The sequence below is a fragment of the Athene cunicularia genome (assembly GCF_003259725.1).
Source record: "Athene cunicularia isolate RWA chromosome 3 unlocalized genomic scaffold, athCun1 chr3_part1, whole genome shotgun sequence".
In the NCBI taxonomy this organism is placed as follows: domain Eukaryota; kingdom Metazoa; phylum Chordata; class Aves; order Strigiformes; family Strigidae; genus Athene; species Athene cunicularia.
In genome coordinates this window covers 101,655,531-101,676,246 of record NW_020799097.1, presented here as the reverse complement: position 1 = coordinate 101,676,246, position 20,716 = coordinate 101,655,531, and the positions used below count along the sequence as shown (strand labels likewise).

Below are 20,716 nucleotides of genomic sequence, written 5' to 3'. Positions count from 1 at the left end.
TGACCACAAGGTGAAGTGTTCCTGTTCAGTGACATTAAATGAAACTAAAATCTCAGTAATCTACAAACTGGGTTTCAGGCCAAGCAATAGAGTGCACACCCAGATACCTGTATTACAGTGGCAATACAACAAATTCAATTACAAACCAAATCAGTGAAGAAGCAATCAGCTAAAACTCAGAGTTCAAACAAGAGAAAAAAACAAACCAAAAAAAAAACAACAAACCATGCCCACCCCCCACAAAACAGAATATATTTTTAAAGTGAGATTTGCAGAATGCTGTGATTTGTTGAATTGGACTGATTGCAGCGTAACCTTGTATAATCATTATGTCCCGCTGTGAAACAGACTACTGATGTGCTATTTATATTTCTGACCTCTACTTAATTCAGTCCAGTTTTGGACATCTTATCTAGTTTAGATTTGAAATCTGTTAGATTAACTCCCTTAGAAATATTTGATAATGCCTCCCAACTTGCACTGCAGTTAAAGGATTTATCTGCACATACGAACAATATGTCATGTTATCCATATATATATATATACATACCTCAGTGCTAAATTTAGCACCCAATAATATCTTTCATTATACTAAAAGATGACTCATTTGACATGAAAAGACCTCTTTTTCTCTTTCACAGAATATTCATAATATTGGCTGGATTTTCTTCTGTCATATTAAAGTCAATTGTTTATCTTGAAAACAAGAAAAGGGACATTTGACTATGTCCTGATTTTCATAAGACAGTGCAGGCTGTAGTACAGTTTCTTACCTCCTTTTTGTGTGAAAAGCTACAGCAATAAACTTTCTTCAGTTAAAAATTACTTCAAATAATTTTTTTCTTTGAAAAAAAAAAAAACAACAAACACACTCCTCCAAAAATTAAAAAAAAAAAAAGACGGAGAAATATGAAGTTTGTGTTTTGGAATACTGTTCATATATTTTTTTTAACATGCACTACAAGGGCTCTTCATCTTTTCCCTCCTTGCATCCACCTTGAGTGATCAGTTTTTTATGTTTGCCTTAAGGCTTCTCTTGATGGTGGAAACTACAACTGAAATTTCCATAGGCTCCAAATATCAATCTAGATTCTGAGTACAAAAGGAGATGTTTTCGCATTCTACTCTCTTCCCAGAGACTACTTTGCCTCCAGTACAAATGAGAAGAAACTTGTAGAAAAATTCTGGAGAATTCTACAAGAATTTCTAATATGACAACCTGTACTGCAGCCTTTAACACCATTACATTCCTGAATCACAACTTCCGTTGGCTCCTTTTTGGTACAGCTACTCAGAAACACTCTCTCTTTTACCTCCTAAAAGTTCTTTGGGGCTTCTCTTCTGCTCTTAGTGCAGTGGTGCCAGAAAGCAGTGAGCTCCATGTTAGTGAAAAATTGCAGATATTGTAAGAAATGTTTCTTCACTACCCATCACTCTGCTTTAGATATGTCTATAATTCTAAGTGGAAGAAGGTAATTTTCACTCCAAGTATTATTTAAGAAATAAGCCTTCCTGGCCAGGAACAATCAGAAAAAAATAAAACAGTAATGCCAGCGTGAGGATTTTCCAAATGCATTGCCATCTAGGCACTAAATGGACTGAAGCATCATTCTGGCTGCTACATACATCACCATGACAAACCAGAACCAAGAACACCATGCTCTAGAGCCACAATTTCAGATGCAATATCCATATTCTGTCATGACAACATTCCCTACAGCCTTATACAGCATTACATGCCTTAACTCTACATGCTTATTTTGCTTCTGTTTAGCCACTTAGCTTTCCTAAACTTCAATGACAGAGTTTCCTAGATTAAGCCTACCACAAAAATATCAATGGCCCTTAATGTCTGCATAATACTTATGAATTACCTAAAAAAAAATCCCAAACAAACAAATAAAAAAATCACAAAGACAACTTACTATTTTGTTAGTGTGTAAAAGATTCTGCATACTTCCTCAAAATTAATAAGGAAGCCTAGCCCTTAAGACAAATGTTATCAGCTTTATTGAGAACCTGCAACATCAGTTTTCTTCAAATAGCTTAGTATTTATGTACACCAATGTCTGTAAGCTTCCGCAATACAAAGCACTGTCAATGAATACCTTACCTATCTTTCAGACTTTTTAACTAGGCAATTATGTACTGTAACAACAAGAAAACAAATGGATCTTTTTGAAAAATCTGCCATCAACTGAATATGTTAGTCCACACAAAGATGATAATACTCTCAACTTCATCTCTGACAAAATACAGGCCAGCGGCAATGTTAACCCCCCAGTTATGATGGAGATAGTCATCTAACCCTGTTTCTCTTGAGCATCATCTCTGTAAGTACAAATCCAATTCCCCCACACTGAAACTAAGGTCAATAACATATTACAGTACAAATACAAGTCTTGTGCAGGTTACTCAAAGAAAATTCAACATTCATGACATTTTGACATCATGCATTTACAGTGGAATTTTAATATAAAAAATATATATGAAGTGAACCATAAAGGGCCATAAGCTATAGAACAATGTAATTCAAAGACATTCTGTAGAAAGAGAAACTGTTTCCTGGTAAAACTGCAAAGCAGACATGATGTAGTAACATATTATGATATCAAGTGGTCTACAAATAGAAAAATCCATGGAAATGTGTAATGAGAATAATGATGAATGTACTCAGTGTTCTACTTAGAGCCAAGTGGGCCATTTCACATAATGTTTTACAGTAAATATAACCAGGACTTTATACACTACTATTTTTATTCCCCGACATACACATACCCCTCGGGAACAAAAGTCTAAAACACCCAGACTCTTGGCTTGGAAACAGTATAAATTTTTTATTTGGTGCTAGTTAGAATCTGACCAGAATCACAAATTCCTGAAGAAAAAATGGAAATAAGAAAAACAACATGGGAAAGGAAAACGGAAAGGGAGAAACCAGTGAGATGCATTAAAAAAATATGGAAACATCACAAAAAAACTATGTAGAAGTCCAAATAAATTTCTTTTGACATTTTACAGCCCAGTTCTACAATTTATAAGAAACTTTGGCAACTTCCTATGCGGCTTTCATTTTTCAAACACCTTGCAGAACTTAGTATCTTCAACACTAACTAAATTTCCCCCCACTTTACCCAGATCATTTATGAATATGCCAAACAGTTCAGATACTTCAGAGGTCTCTGTGGGACTTCAACCTGAAAAACTTTTGCAACTGACATGACCAGTCACATTCCTGCCATCAGGGTGAACTTCAGGCAGGTGTGCAAGTCACTCGGAGGAGCTACCCAACCGGAGACCCTCACCTTAGTGCACCCGGACCCAGACAACACACATGGGACACAGGAAGAACCCACGCTATGTGGATGTCTGCTAGAAACACTTCCCTCCATCAGAGAAGGTCACTGTCAGCAGCCTAGCACTGCTGTCCTTCTCAGCTGCCTTCCTGAGCTACCTCTGCCTTGCACAGAGCTCAGAGGTGGGAGAGAAGCATCTCATGAAAGAGAGAGATGATGGTGCTGCATCAGGAGAAGCATGAGATCAGGCTGAAGAAAGCAAGTCATGGACTCAGAGCACAAAGCTCCGAATTTCTAATCCTCGCCTCAACACATCACTGACTCAGATCAAACACACTTAACACAGACAACATACTTAGTCAATCCTGTTCTGAGGAGGAGTCTAACATCTCTAAAATCTTTTCAAGAAAAAAGTTGATGCAGAGAACTGGTGCAAGCTTTTTTTAGGTCAATTTGTCTAAGTTATTTAAAACCAATACAATCTGGGTTAATAGAACCATAAAAGTTGGTCATGTTATCTACGGGTTGTGCTAAACCTCCTTGTGTCACAAAACACACATGGACAAATGCATACATAAAAAAGAAAGCAAACACAGAAGCAGGATCCAACAGCGATACAGACATCTCAGTGGCAGAAACAGAGCTCTAGAACACTACTTTGAAAATAAGAGATGCACACAAAAACTATGTCATATAACTACACAGGGGGAGATATTTTAAGCAACTCCAGCTGAAAAAAAAATTCAGCAGACTAAACCACTGTATTAATTCTTGAACTTCACTCAATCTGTAAGAACAAAAAAAAAATCTACCTAAAATTTAAGTAAAGCATCTTTCAACAGTACAGGAGAATTAAAAATGAAGTATGCAGAGACAGGCACCACCTATCTCTAGCCTGCCACATGACCCAAGATGAGGGCAGCCACCCTCACATGCACTGACAAGAGAAGGATAAAGAGTAAAGTTGGGAGAGAGGCACCAGAACAGAGATGTGTCTGTCCCAAAATAATACAAAAATGCATAACATATATCACTGTGCAAAAATACTGTAAGATAGAGTTATGAGGAAATCTTACCTGCAACATAGTCACCAAATCCAATGGTAGTTAAAGTGATAACAACAAAGTAAATTGCATCTAGTGTGCTCCAGCCTTCTATGTGCTTGAATATAACTGCAGGAAGAGCAACAAACAGCACGCAGCCAAACAGTATGAATATTATTGTTGAAATTATGCGAATCTTTGTCTGACTCACATTCCATTTCTGGAAAGGGAAGGGGAAAGAGAGGAAACCCATCGTTAATAAAACTCCACCACTGTACATAAGCACCTGTCACCCCCAGTGAGCACTATGTTGCTCAAGAGGACAGTGCATTATAACTCTCAAACAGGAAAGTCAAAGCAGGGTATTATTTTGAAAGTGTTTTCAAAGCAAACATGGCTATCCTAGGAAACATTTGCCAGGAGGCAATGCAGAGCAGGGCTTCACTCTTCATTACGGCCACATTTGTGATCTGGGTGAGTGGCATGTGTGGCATTCATTAATATTAAGAGCTGATCATGCTAAAGTTTTGAGTGGGGGCTAGATATTTGAGTGAGCTTCAAGTAGTACTTGCAGCTATGATGTCTCCACTTTTGTGCATCCATAAATAATTGAATAAAAAAGGTGAATTTTAACCTTACAGTTCTCTCTAATCAAGTAACTGGCTGAGCAGAACCCTAGAAAAGAGTTGGAAGGGAGGTGAAGAGATCACTTTTTCCAAACCTGCCCCAAGACACAAGCAATCCCACCAAAGCCACTTCAGTCATTACTGGCCAGGCAACATGGGATCATGCTTAACTTTCTGATGACAAGAACAGTTTTCCTAATGCTTAACCTACATCTCATCTCCTTCAGTTTACTATTTATGGTCTTATCCCAGGCAAACAAAGAAATTGCCACTTTGCCCTTTCCAGTGAACTTTTACAGGTGTTTTCTTTCAGTCATATGTTCTTAAGACCAACTAAATGCATTTCTTTCAGTCTTTCTTCACCCATCTATTCTTGTTGCTATCCCTTGGCTCCAGCAAACTAATCCATGTTTTCTTAAGTGTTGTACTCAAAACTAGATATAAAAAAAATACCTCAAACTAATCCATGTTTTGTTAAGTGTTGTACTCAAAACTAGATATTAAAAAATACCACAAAATAGAATGGAAGGATCTTATGCTTTGCTTGTATTTATTTACACTCCTATGATGTACGCTTTTTCACAGCAACATGACATTAACCCATGTTGGCATATGAGCCCCTAGAGTCCTCAGAACACTTCTACAAAATTGCATCTAGACAGCTGTTTCCTGACATGTAATTGCATTTTTTATTATTCATTCGTATAGTACTTTGAATTTGTCCTCCTTGAATCAAATCCTTTATATTCAGACTGTTTTTCAAAATTTTCAAGATAATTTTGAATTCTAATTGTCTTCCAACTTTCTGTTCTCTCCTCAGCTTGAGGTAATCTGCAAATTTAATCAACCAAGTCCTTTATCTGTTTTGTAAGGTATTAATGATTTTGTTTTTAACCTGTACCAAAGCTAGAACAGACCACTGCAAAGTCCCATTTGACATGTTCTGCCAATTTGACTTTTTTTCCAGAGTTTTCCATCCATCCAAAGCATGTTGGTTCAACTTAAAAGAAGCAAGGGGATGCACGAAAGTGGAAACCTTAACAAAAGGAGAACAAAAATTAAATCACTACTCACAATGTTTTCTTATTTAAGTTTAGTGCCAATGGAAAGTATGTTTTATAGTCAGCATGACCAAGCTCCAGCTTTTGTAACCCAAATCACAATAGCATTTTGGGTTATGGCAACATGAAATTCCCTGCTGTGACTCATCAGCATCTCCCAGTTCTTCTTTTGAAGAACTAGTAAGCAGAACAAGGGAATGTTCCAGACTGCAAAATATAGATCAGTGCTTTCATTCAGATATTGCCAAAAAGGGGCAAGATGCTGCTTTTTGTTCAGGCATTCTTGTTGTAGGGATGCATCCATTATGACAATAGGAAAACCACTATCCCTATGAGCAACACACAAATTGGTCTCAAATCTTTTCTACTTTTAAGCAAAAAATAAAATTCAGTTATAAAAACCCAGGAAGGATAAAATAAAATGTTCTTATAGAATATTCTTTTCTTTTTTAGACAAATCTCAGTGGAAATGGATGTTATTCAACAGTACATTGTCTAGACATGAACTGATGTTTCAAGGTCAAAAATACCTGCCCTTTCTCAAAAAGCTTTCAAGCTTCTATTTACCTATTGCATGACTACTCAGCACAGCCCCAGTTAGATTAGTTTCAAATATAAAGCCATGGCAGACCCTTTCTATGTACAAAAGGTGTCCTGCATGCAAGATTAAGGCTTGTTGCAGAAAAACAATCCTAACACTTGCAGTGCTGATGCAAACAGCTACAAAGTCAGGCTGCTTCCTAAGTATTCACTGACTATGACATGTTCTACATATCAAAAGACAAATAGGCTTTCATATGTGTTTTGAACATTAGGTAAAAGTTAAACCTACAATGTTTTATTAAATGTTAATGAAACATCTAAATAAGTAATATTATTAAATTTCATTATGCCATTTATTTTATGCTTCAAAAATCTCAATACATTTTTACTAACTGCATTAGTAAAATACAACCTTAATAAACTTTTCTGTGTGAGAAACAGACTAAATTAAGTTCCTCTGCTAAAATTCAAGGCACTTGGTTCTCAAGGACTCGCTATGGCTGAACTTTATCAATATCTGCACAAGTTTCAGTCCATTTGACAGGTCTCTTCCTCTACTGAAGCTGTGCCACTTTGCATGAATAATTAAAGATCAGTAACCAGGGAAAATTAAGGGCATGAAATCTATGCTGTGCTAAGCAGTTTAGCAAAAGAGGCTGAAAACACCTTAAAGTGTAGAACATCCTATAGCCTAGTGAGGAGACCACAAAGAGGAGTCCGGCGTCAGGGGAGCACCAACAGGCTCTGTACCATTTATGCTGTCCTGTCTCTATGAATGCCCAAAGCTTTAGTCACCTACAGACCGGTAAATCTGGAAATGTAGGTGCCTACAGACTGTAAGCATTTCCTCAAGAATGATGGCATCTGAGTAGATATTTTAAGAACTATGATTTTAGACTCAGACACCAAACGTCTTCTGTGAATCAACTCAAAGCAGCAGCAATAATTTCCCCGTTATCCTCACAGCTCCCCTCTTCCAACTCTGAGTTATTTATTTCCTACCATAATCTATAATAAAACCTTTACAGGTAAGCATCACAGCAAGCTTAGGAGTATTATAAGGGCAGAGCAAAAATAAAACATTTTGGATCTTGTTCCTCTTCCCAACCATAATTACTGTAGATGCTGGGCTTCATCCAATTCTCAGACGTGTTCAATAACATGTTCAGACTTTGCAAAGTTCTTCCTGCCTTTTGCTATACATCTAGTTACAATGATGAGCTATACCTTGTTTTTTGGACTTTTCATTTCACTCATTAACTTCAGAACAATGAGCAGCATGAAGAACGAACGAGGCAGTCAGCATACTCACAACAAAGGTATCTTCTACTTTGGCAATTCCTTTTCCAAAGATTGTCCCTAGTTGATCTCCAACACCAGCCAACAGAAAACCAAACAGAGGAATTCCCAGTAAGGCATAGATGATACAGAATATCTTTCCACCTTGTGTGCGTGGGGAGATGTTTCCAAAGCCTAAATTACAAAATACTTGAGATGTTTAAGGAGTTACATATATTACATTACACATTTTAAAAGGACTGCAGGAACAGAACTATTAAAAACAGGTCCTACTAGGTTAACCATATGACACAGCAGACATTGTGAAAAATCAAATGAAAGTGTAGGTCATACAATCCTCTCTGAGCTAAAATTAAACTGCTGCACAATTCACCAACTTATTTTATACCGTATGTGTCCTGTAGAGAAGGAAACTCGTTATTTATTTATTTATTTTTTAATAAACAGCAGCTTTTCTTATCTGCTACATGTAGTTAATACCAATTAGTTAAGCTATGCCTTAGCCTCTGCTACCTGGAAATATCTATTACTGGACTTGTAATTTGCAGGCTTCAGTACTTGTAAAGAAGACACAATTCTCCTTCAGATGTGTTGTGTTTCAAAGTGAAGCAACAGGGAAAAATCCACTTAGATGAGCAAAAGAGGGACTTCTAGCATAAATGGGACTGCTTGGAGTCTTTGGCTCTTTCAGCATTGCAAACAAAGCTTAGGAGAAACAGTTAACAGTTCATGGCTCTGTCCATTTGAAAGTGGGAATCAATTTGTCTTCACTGGCTCATGTAAAATAGCACCTTGATATGCCTGTGATACATGAATCGCTGCTGGTCCACTTTGAACTGAGAAACTGAAACACAAAGAGCACAGGCCCCAGCATCTGTGAAATGCCTTCAAATGCATCTCCCAGGATTGGCATTTTAATGATTTGGCCAAGGTCGCATAGGCAGAATGCTACTGAGACGTTTCACAAGCAGAACCCCTCAGTTTTAATCCTAAAGTTTTTCTCCTCCAAAGTATCACTCCTGTTTTGGGGGAGCAGTAGTAGTATCACCCCAGCATTTTTGACATTGTTTTACTTTCCAGCACAACAATCTGCACTTTAAGGGAGGCCAGAGGCTTACTTTCCATGGAGAAATTAAACAAAAACCTTTTTTAAAAAAAAATTCTTTTTTGATAGAAAAAAACCCTTCTAAATAAAAAGTAAATATTTTAGCTAGTGAGAAATTTGTTTCTTAGTGTCTTAAATTTTGCATAAGAGATGTTTTTCATATACACAAAAATCATTCAATGGAAATCAAATTTTCCTGTGAAAAAGCCGAAAGACAAATTTTATCTTGTGAAAATTTTATATTTTTAATATCTTGGCTATTATCAAAATTTGTATTTAATTATTTTGAGCATGTTAAACCAACATAGATCTTTTAATGAAACCTATTCTCTTAATTTTTGGTTCTGCTCTCATGTAGATGAGCTACACCAAAGCTCTTCTGTCAAAACTACTTCTTCCTTTCAGTACGTAGGAGACAAAGCTGAACCTCACTCAACTTCATTCAAATAAAACCAAATCTCATTGGGAATATATTTTACTCCTAGATATTTTGCCCTAATACCAGTTTCCAGATAGTAATTGTGTAAACAATAAATGCAACGTTGATAAGAGTTCAGTTAGATTTAAAAAAGTAAAAAAGTTAACATTTTCCCCAAATCATGACTAATAAACCCTGTCAAACTAAACAAAAAAGGACAAAAGGACAGGAAATAATCCTCAATTACAAGTTGTAGAGCCCCCCAGCTTTGTAATTTTCCCCTGCACTAATATAATGAAAAGGAAGTCTGACTAAGGGCAGTGGAAAAAAGTCACAGTGCCTTGAGACCAACATAGACCTTCCCTAACCCATAGCCAGGGCTAGAAATTACCGATTACTACAACTCAGGAAATTTCAGCTCCACTGAGTTCACTCTGTCCCTTCATGCACCAAGCAGAAAAGACCCTTGAGTTTTAAAATAAAATTAGCTTGTCCCCAATCAAAAAGGCACAAACAGATCCAAGCTACTCTGTTTTCATAAACACGCCTGTTTATGCATCAACAGGAGCTTGAAGAGTTGCCAAGGTGCAATTCCTGAGGGGTCTTAATGATGCAATTCAGAATCAGGGGTCTGGATACACCAGATTTATAAAACTTGTACTAGGGGATTTGGAAATCACACACTTTCTTTTTTTTTTTTTTTTTTTGGTTTTAGAACTGTATTCACTTGCTCTACGAAAGTGGTGTCTCATAATGATAGCAAAATACCAGCCCAGTGAAGCACATGCCAAGCAGGCAGTTCTGCTCAGTTAGCTTCATAAAGCAAACTGGCATTCTCTGTGCATCCCACAGCTATTACAGAGACAATTGCTGCTGCAGCATACTTCTCATCTGCTGCTAATTGGTATGAGGACATGTTCATGTGTCACGTTCAGCTCTCTGTATTCTCCTCCCTACATCAGAGAGTCATGTCTTGCTCAAGAAAAGGATGGTACCTCCTCACTTCTACATTCAAATTCTTGCTTTTCATCCTGAAAAACGACAAATGTTTTTCTTCCATAAACAACAAAGAAAGTCCTGTATTATTAATTATACTTTTAAAAAAATCTCACACATTAATGGATAAAATAATATTCCAACAGGTAGTGTATCTCTGTTCAGATGCTCACTGCACATAATACAAACCATGGCGCTCTCAGGATAGGGCATGTACTTTAGTGAGCTGATCTACCAAGGGGTTTCTATCACACATCAATCATATTTCCTACAGTGTCATGTTTTATAACAATCTGCCGCTGTACACCACAGCCTACTTTGTGAGTTACACAAATTGTCCTTACATCCTACTCTCAGTTTCTCCAGTGAAAAGCTAATCCATCATTTATGCAATGGGAGAGGAAACATATTTATATTTCATATAGTCTATGCAATTCCTGAGGGTTTTGTCTCAGAAAAAGTATTATTCCTTTCTTTTTTTAAAAAAAAAATAAAATAAAAATTCTGCTGCTAGGTAAAACCCAAGAAAAAATTCATTTTGGGCATTGTGCTTGGAGAGGAGCACATAGCCACAGCAATGGCAGTGCGTATCTCTGCATACCACAAAGCTCTTCTCCCTGTGCAGGGCAGGAACACCTGGCATGGCTACAGCAGCTCCCTGGCACAGTGCTGCCACCCCAGAGACCCCACTTCTGTCTATGAGTGTCTTGTTCACTGGGAAACCTTGGGGAATCAGTCACATCACACCATGCTTCCCACTGCCTCTTGCCTCCCTCTGAGCTGCCTGCCTGGAGGGATGGGGCAGTGCATGTTGGAGTCGTACAGGCAGCCTCAGTACCTTGGTTACTCTTCACACCTTCAAGTCCTGTACAGCTTTTCTCTTCCTCTGTTTCTTCTAAGTGGGTAGTTCCTAGAACCTGTCAGTCGCCATTACAACCAATGCATTTGTTTCTGAACATGGAAATGAATGAAGCACTTGATTTAAACTTGCTAAATTTATCTGAAAGTTTCTCTCAATTAAATGTTAACCAATCTTAGCTGCAATGAACAGTATAGAGAAGAAAATTTAACTTGCAGAATGGGATGGGTTTCACCCAAGTTAATGTCTGTACCATTTTCAGACCATCCTTCTCCAGTGCAACCTCCCCACTTAACTTTCATAACCAGAAGTGTAGTTTTCTCCCAGTTTTACCAAATCCCTTTCACGTCCTGCTAAAAGCTTAGCATGCCTTTAATGCTGAAAACTTTGTCCATTTAAAATACGTTGTCTCTGACAAGCAGCTATGGACAAGAAATGCATTATAGGAGCTTCCAGTGACCCCTGAGTAAATTAAAAGCCCATTGTAAGTAGATTGTAACTAATTGCTCCATGCAACAGAATAACATGTTCCATGGTTTCAGTTCCAAAACCTTTATAGCCTCCAAGATTCATATCAGATTCAAGGGAACCTTGTCCCTTTGGTCAGCAATAGAGATGGAAGCAAGGGTATTCTAAATAAAAAGAAAACCAACCAATCAAACAAACAAAAATCCAAAACAAACCACTTAAGACTTTATAGGAATTATTTTGTGTTTTCATGTCCCCTTTTTTGACATATTTCTTTAGGATGAAAGTGTCTGTAACTTTGCCATCTGAAATAGATTTGCTATTAAATAGAAATTAGTAACTTTGATAACTACAAATATATTACTGCTTTTGACCAAAACAATGTTTGAAGTTTCGATTTCTAGTTGGGCTTCTATTCCTCCTGTGACAAACAACAGGTTATATTGCAAATATGGAAAAGTTTGAAATGCTAGAAATTCTCATACAATTGACAAAACACTTCTGTTCAGATTATGAGACTGACTTGCATTCCAACCTTCATCAGATGGATGATTGGCAACTAATGTAAAAAAAAATAAATATCTAATTTCTGCTTCAAGTAGAAAAAGGATCCATTTAGTTTCTAGTTAACTGGTATCTCAGTCTTCCAGAAAGCTCTCTTAGATCCACATTTTCAAAGTGAAGTTCAAAGAATATAGACTCCAAATGAACCTATTTTCACAGAAAATTCCTAGACAAAGCAGGGCATCTACTGAAACTAGATGCCTGCAATTAAATAGTTCTTATAGGACAGATCATACGTGGTTTTGAGAGTTCTAGGATTAGATTTTACTTGCAAAATTAACTGGGAAAGTGTGTCACCAATTATGATTCATTTATATCAAATAGCTCAAGTGGAATTGAAAGGTCTGGGGAAGGTTTGAAACATTTTCTCTCCAAACATGAAAATGCAAATTCAAGTGCCAGTAACTGTTTTCTCACTGTTTTTAACATAGATTACACAAGACATCATTCATCAGGTAGCAAACAAAGTGAAAATCATACCAAAATAATGTCATATATTTTGAGATATGAGAAACTACTCTCAGCTGTAGGTTTGGATCTGTGGGCAACTGATGAAACAGTTCAATACGGAAAGAGTAACAATTTGGGGAACGTGCATACCCTTAATTACACCAAAATGGATTACAGAAACACGATACTAGGAAGATTTCACAGACGTGGAGGGAAGGCAGAGCTCCTGGCTGCTGAATCCCATGAGGCCAGAGCCAGGTAAAGCAGCTGCCATGCCCTCGCCTTCAGCCACTGGCCAGGGTGTGCAGCTGGCAGCGGTATGGCTGTAGGTTCACATCCACCCTGACCATGCTGCTCAGTTACACTGATTGCCCTTTTCAAAGGGCATACCTGTGTTTTGATACTGAATGTCAAATTGATTTTAAGAGATCAAAAGCTGCTTTTTCCAGGCTCTGAGGAGCTATCTGATGAAATCTTTATGAAAGGTTCCTTGCTGAATTTCTAACTAGCTAAAATGCTAACTAGCTAAAATGTTTTTTCCCTTTGGATCGCCACTTGGGCTCAGGAGATTAGCATTTAAATACATGCCCGCCCATCAGTGCCAAGGCAAAAACATGCACTTTTCATAGATAAATAAGATATCCCTTTTAGCATAAAAAATAGTCTGGACACAATCACTAAACAAAAAGGCAGTATACTTACCAATACCGGCGATGTGGAAATCTCTGCATACACTGCAGAAATACTAAAACTTGGATGTTTGTGTTCACTGTGTGAAAACATCTGCAATTTTGCACTGATTTCTTTTCCTTTCATCTTCTTAATTTTGTCCTACACTCCAAAGTTTGGCATGCTTGTGTATGACTGTGTCATATATTTATATATTTACAAATAAATACTTCATGGGGTTTTGTGGCTTTGGTTGGCAATGGTATAAGGGCATTTTCTGTCTTCCATGTGACTTCCCCTCCCAACACGGTAAAGTAGCTAAAAAATTCTTATTGCCCTTTTTACAAATAGGTAACAAGCACAGTGGGAAAGAAAATCCAACATGCTCTATATCATCTAGGTCTGCCACTCACACCAAATCTGTGGCTGAGGAACATGCAATCACATTACATTGACCTTGAACTAGGGAAAGGTTGGCATCTAAAGTCCTCAAAACACCTCGGTCAAGCTTGTTCAAGGCCACATAGAAATCCGTTGTGAATACTTACAAAATCTATGGACTCCCCTTCCGTCAGGGCCATCACACATGTGCATGCATGTATATTCCTGAACACAGCGCAAAAGAATTTGAAGGCTGAATAAGCACAAAGACTATTTGCAGATCAGAATACTTGGATGAACTGAATATGAATACCCTTGCAGTGAAAGTACAGTATTTCTATATTACATATATGCATGAATTCTCTCACACATGCACAAGCTATAACTGTATCTTACAGCCATTGCTCACAAGCTGTTGCCTGTGGATCCCTTTATGGGTATGTGGCTAATGCTTCTCCTCCAAGTTAATTCTTCAGTTTAGAAGTTAAATAGTTTTCTGTACATGCAATTGATGAAATTGCTGCACAAATCTTGCTGAAGGAAGTGTTCTGTGCAATAACAGAGGTGAAGGTACCTCTGTCTTGGACTGCAGTCTGTTGAGAAACTGAAAATCTCTGCTTGACAAAAGTTAGGCATAATTTCTTTATCACTCACTGTAGCTTCTAGAAGCCAATTCTCTTCATAGTTTTAGCCAGTGATTTGGGAACTATGTTGTTCACAAAGTACTGCTGTTTACTTAATATCATTGCTCAGCACAGCACTCCCTTTGGTATTATCTGGATTCCAACATACAAAATTCTGATTTTTAGCATTAATCCATAATTCTGTGTCACAGAAACATCAGTATATTATTTTGGATTTTATAATGTTGTGGCTCAAGCCTGAAAAAAAACCCACTTTACAAAAAACCCTCTCAGTTACCAATATGTCTCTTTCTCAGCTATGAATAACAGGAAAACCTAGATTGACATTAATAAAATGTCTAGTATTCAAGAATTGACAAGACAGAGGCTGATCTCCTTTCAGTGATTTCTTTTCATCTGTGTTCTGTGGGAGCAGTAAATCAAATCAATAAGACTTCTTTTAAAAGAACAGGCTATAAATATTCATAGAAAATAAGTTTCCTTCAAGTCAAAGTGCTGTGCTAGAGAGGTGAAGGAGCACTGTAAGGAAAGTCTCTGTATGGATACAGAAGCTGTTGCAGTATTCAATAACTCACATTCAGTTGCTAAGGCAATTTCTCAAGGAACTGGGTAATAATTGTTAAAAGACTTTTAAAAGCTTAAACATCAATTCAGCTCTGCCTTCCAGTACGGGTTCTTCATTTCATTCAGCTGTCACTTTGTCCAGTGAAAAGTATCTGCTTCTCATCAGTAGTAGTACTTCTGCCCCTTTTTCTATTTTTTTCTTTTTTTTTTTTCTTTGTTGTTGTTGTTGTTGTTGTTATTGCTACTGATTGCATTCATTTTACCTCTAATTCTTATTCTAGCAAAATTGAATCAGGTCCAAAACCCAAAAATTACCACTAGATTTTTTCCTTTAAGTGAGATTACTCCATGGGAGTAGCTAATAAAAATATTATGTACCTTAAAGGAAAAAGTTAATAGTTAACAATATCATTAAACTTTTACTACCCACATATTCTTATCAAGCATAAACACATATCAAATGTGACAAAGTGACAGTTGTTCTGTACCAGAGTCATGAACAATATCAATGTGTAGATAAAATACATTGATCAAGGTGATCCACGGAAAAACAAGAATTGTGAATTTTATGTGTACTGACAAAAACAATCTATGAACAATGTTTTTGATGCTGCAACTTCAGAAAAAAATATTTCAGATTTCCATTAGAGTTTGGGAGCTTTCTTTTAATACTTTCCCCTTTTGTTCCCAGTAAGTAACTGAAGAAACAGGTTTGGATTTTTGTTTACAAAAAAAGCAATTCTTGGTGCTGGGTCAAGCAAGCTATTGCTAGATTCTCCACCCCAGTAAAAAGCAATCCACATGCTCTCCAGCAGAGTTCTAAACTACCCTGCCAGTACATCTTTCTGTCTTCCCTACAAATAACAAAATGTAGCAAAAGCCTCAGCAAATTAAGACTATAGCAGACTTACAGCAACAAATGAGCCATGAACAGCTAAAATATGTGAAGTCTCCAGCACTTGCCCTTTCTCGCTAGGAGTACTGCTATTCCCAGAGGTGAGGACATCCAGTTTCTCTCGTGAAACATGTTCTGGGCCAGCACAGGTATTCTGTAAATGCACCCTGGTTTCAGTGAAATCGCAGATTTAAAACAAGAACTAAAAATCCCATAATCCTACAATCAGTGGACTTGGACCTCGGATCATGTTAAGCTGGTACAACTGGCTGAAATGAATGCAGGGATCTTGATCCATTAGATAAGCCACAATTTTCTTTGTGGCTTTAAACTTTTCTTCATGCACCCTACTTCACCTTAAGAGACCTTTCACCAGAGGTCAGTGTTCAAAAATGCAAAATATTTTGCCTCATAATTTTTTTTTCCCTTGTATGTCCTGTATCTATTCCTGCTTACAAGATACACATACACAAGCCCATATGTCCAGATCATTCACCCTGAATCAGAGATAGGCAGAAATTCTGGGGAAGAGAGAAAAGGCCAGGGGAGGTGGGAGACAAGGACACTGCCAGGAAAGAGAACCTCCTCCTTTGCTCATATTTCAGTACACAGTTGCTTATTGTTAGTAAAACAGGTAGGAAGCAAAGCTCTTAAAAGAAAAAATATATATATACACACACACATTATTTTGCACATAATGTCAAATAGCTGAGTACTTTTAGTAATAAAAATGCCCTTTGATGCAGTTAGTCCTAATGTATAACAGTTTCCTCAAAAGAGTTAAGGTTAAAGAAGAAAGAACACTAACAAGTCTCTAAAAGAAAAAGCTCTAAATATTTTTATTAATAGTATTATTTTCTTTAAAAAGAAAATTACAAAATTTTTTGTCAATAAGACTCACCATCAAGTATCTGAAACTGTGAGGTCATTCATCTATTTCTCTCTTTTTCTTTCTTTTTTTTTTTTTTTTTTCCTGGAGCAATCTTCACAATTAGGACTAACACAGAAACTTAAAAACTGAAAAAATGAATCACCATGCATAAATAACCCCTATTGATTTCACATCTTGGCTTCTAGCTACTTATGTGTTATATTCCTGATTCAGCAAAGCAAGTAACATGCTTAACTTTATAAATGTTTATCTCTATTCAGGTAACATTTAAATACCTGAAAGCATACTCATTCTGTCAGCATATACACCTGCAAAGATGATCAAACATATATATTTTGTCAAATGAAATTCTTAGCAGATTTTCAATTGATTTTCAACACTGTCATAATGTGGTAGAAATCAATCCTGGAAATCATGCTGTCACCAGCTCTAATTTCCCTGAACTTCACACTATATATCAAAAATCTTTTGTTATAATGTCATTATCCAAGCAATTGAAGAAAGTGCAATTACAAGACGGCAAAAATATTTAAAATCCGTCAAAGGAGCAAGAATTAATTTCTGCTTCCACAGTTTTCAATTTTTAGTGACTTAATACTATGCAGGTGTGTGGGCTTTAACTCTGCAGTGAGAGTGCTTCAGAAGTGCAGAAGGCACTGGGAGATAAGCACTCTGTGGCTCACCAGCATCCTACCACCCCTCAGTACAACTCCATGTCTTCACCCGAGCAACATGGTGAGCTATTGCTCTGGAGATTCTGACTTGATTCTTTGGCAGAGAGCTGTATAAAGATGGGGATCTATAGAAAAGAATAAAGATAAGTTTCTCAAAAATTTGTGATTTAGCAAAAGTTCCAAACAGAGTAGTAATTGAATATGAGATTGCCTCTGTGCATCCTGTAAAGCTATTATAAAGATCATTGTCAAGCAGTGCAAAATAAATTCGAAAGTTATGCTTTTAGTACACACTGAAATATTTTGGGTTTACATTCCCAGCTTGCTTTTGAAAGAAGCCAATGTGATTTACAGTAGACAGGAATTTGAGCAAGCAGCAAAATCATGAGCAATCATTTCCTTCACACCTTTCTTTTAAATATATAAGCTATGATTTAACTTTTACAAACTAAGAAGAATCTTCTAGAAATCTCTAATTACCTCACCTGCACATAGGAAAATAATTCAAAATGGGACAGAATACTTCATGAGACAGAGAATAAGGCTTTCAGCTAAAGGTCTTAAATTTATATAAACTTGCATTTCCATTCACTGGAGGAAAAGAAACACTAAAATAAATATATATATAAATCAACCATGCATGCGTAAAGATATTTCTTAAACATTATTTCAATTTTTCCCCTACCCTCCAAAGCCCTGAGCTGAATACGAATAGTTAAGTTAGTGTAGACTAGGCCACCTGACTCTACAAACATGGCCGAGTCTTGCTTGGACTATGGGATATGTGTAGTCTCCTGAAATCAGGTGTGAAGTACACTCAGTGAGACCAAGCACACCAACAAAGAGTAAAAAATTATTTATTAAGGGAAAATCAAAACGAAAATAACTTGAGAATTTGATATCTGAAAAGCTCAGATCCTCAGCTCAAACATTTACTGTTCCTCTCCCTCACGGCTGCGAGGCACAAGGCATGACTTGTTTCTTCCATGAGCTTCCTAAAAGGCCTCCAGGTATTCCCAACCTTAGGTCCTTGTGGGGGCTATCAACTTGCTGTCCTATTTAAATCTAAACTTCTTGAGGGCATTTCACATCCCTAAGGGTCAAGCCCTTGGTTTTTCTCCATCTTTTGATGTCTGAAGCCCACGTGAAAGCAAACGATGACTCAGGAAAGATACCAGAAGCAAACAAAGTCCTGGGTGGCATTACCACTGCCAAACAATAACAAAAAATTGGAAAAGGAAAGACCACCACCTTTGTGGACTTTTAGGTTTAATAGATGCAGGTTTGATCTAGTTCCTTCTTTGAACAAGCATCCTCACCCGTATGCCGGTTTTAAAACACAGATGCTTCAATTTAGTTTTTTCCCTGTCTCTCCTTAAGTGTCAGTACATCTTGTAAAAGCAAGAATTTGCTTTTTATCAAAAGCACAATATCTCTTTGAACTGAAAGACAAGGAAAACTGAATCAAATAATATTGTTTCTGTTCCCCTAAAATGTGAAATCATATAGAGATATGGACAGCACAGCAGTTATGCAAACTAAGGACAGTAAATCTTAATGACTTTTAAATAGGACTATTCCTGGTATGAGAAGGGGGCAGGTATATTAATTAAAGTATATATCATGACCTTATTCAACCTTAAAAATTAAAACAGTAAGATGGAGGCAAGAATATCCTTGATAGTATTTTAGCAGATAGCATATATTAATTTTTCTATTGTTATTATAGCATTCTGAAATGCATTGCGGGAAAAAAAGCGTGTTAATTAGCCTCACTAAAGGTCACTGCTACTCCATTACTACCAGATATAAGCAAATATCAACTCAGATTCATTGTTAATTATAGGGAAAGTTTCATCAGTGTTTTAGCTACTGTAAATTCCATATTAGTCAATCCAGTTTGAAATAGCAAATATGCATGGAATTTAAAATTCCCTAGGCTACATTTCAGCAAAAAAAAAATCTTGTATATAGAAAGAAATCTGCACTCATGTTCTTCAAATGTATTTTTCTCTTTCACACAGTAAATAATGTTTGCCAGAAAACATTTAGAAGGTTTTTTTTACAAATATTCTGCAGCAGTGTTTGTAAACAGTCTGAAGATTTAAACTGGTGTTAAGCATGTTTCTGGGCTTTTAAGACACCTGACTTTTACATATATAGTAAATATTTTTGTGAACAAAAACTGTGTTGTTTTTTTGTAAACATTTCTATCCTGAACAGCAATATATGCAACATACCATGGAGATGGGACAGTGTGTAAACCCAGACTCTAGGTTAATACAAGAGTATTACTCATCACACTTTTTTTTTATCTACCCCCTCCAAAGGTTTCCATTCTTGAATCTTTCAAGTCTCCCACCCTGAAGATCATACCAACATAATGAAGACTGTCTATTTTCAAGAGCTTATAAGAAGCCAAATGCCGTATATTACTTTCTTCAAATTCTTTTGGCAAGTAACAGTTGATTTTGCAGAAGCCTGCATATCAACCACAGAGGAAACAAAGCATAAAAAGATATATACTTTCCCCAATCTGTATGACTTCCCTTACATTCAGCTTGAACAAGGACATTTAGAGTATCATAGTTTGTGTCACAATATGTAAACAAAATAATCTATTTAATTTTTACAGAATTATCACAGAAAGATTACTGCTCAAAACATTTTATAACTCCAGCTGCTTTTGGTTACAGGATCTAATTTTCTCAAGCAACCAGGATGAAGCCTAACTGGGACAGTAACTTGGAAAACAGTAAATGTTTTTAAAACTCTCATTCGAAGCCTAAATTAATTTGTTTACACTACAATCCTCTGATTCTATCGGAGACTAGTCATACAAGAGAACACCATAATCCTCTGATTATAACAATTAATTTTGCAGCAAGTAATTAAGCTATCATAAACTGAAGCCTAACTATTTTTATCTTGTTTTAACCATTATTTCTTTTCTGGGACCAGAAATATTTGTAAGAGAAATCTGTGTCAGTCTGGTATCTCACAGCTTCATCTGTCAACACAAAAAATGGGAAACAATTTGTTTGTTGCCATTTTGCTTTTTCAGCATAGATCTGTGACTCTTGGTAGAAAATGAACCACGAAATGAATTGTTTACACACAAACAGATGAAAGCTAAATTATCATATGTCTATTCATATTCCCAAAGATTCAGTGGGATACATTAGTGTAAGTCTTACGATTCCCTTCTTTAAGTGATCATGTAAAATGTTACAATATTTATCATCTGGCATTATAAATTTTTCCATGCC

The 20,716-nt window shown here is 36.6% G+C and overlaps 1 protein-coding gene across 1 annotated transcript in view; it reads right to left on the bottom strand.

Annotated features, from left to right (window-relative positions):
* The window catches only part of KCNK2 (potassium two pore domain channel subfamily K member 2), a 126,486-nt gene that overhangs the window by 19,665 nt on the left and 86,105 nt on the right, over positions 1 to 20,716 (bottom strand). The window contains exons 5-6 of the mRNA XM_026846109.1: positions 7,882 to 8,042; positions 4,373 to 4,559 (exon numbers count right to left, since the gene is read on the bottom strand). Coding sequence (XP_026701910.1) covers positions 4,373 to 4,559; positions 7,882 to 8,042 — 348 coding nt within the window. The remainder of the gene's footprint in view (positions 1 to 4,372; positions 4,560 to 7,881; positions 8,043 to 20,716) is intronic.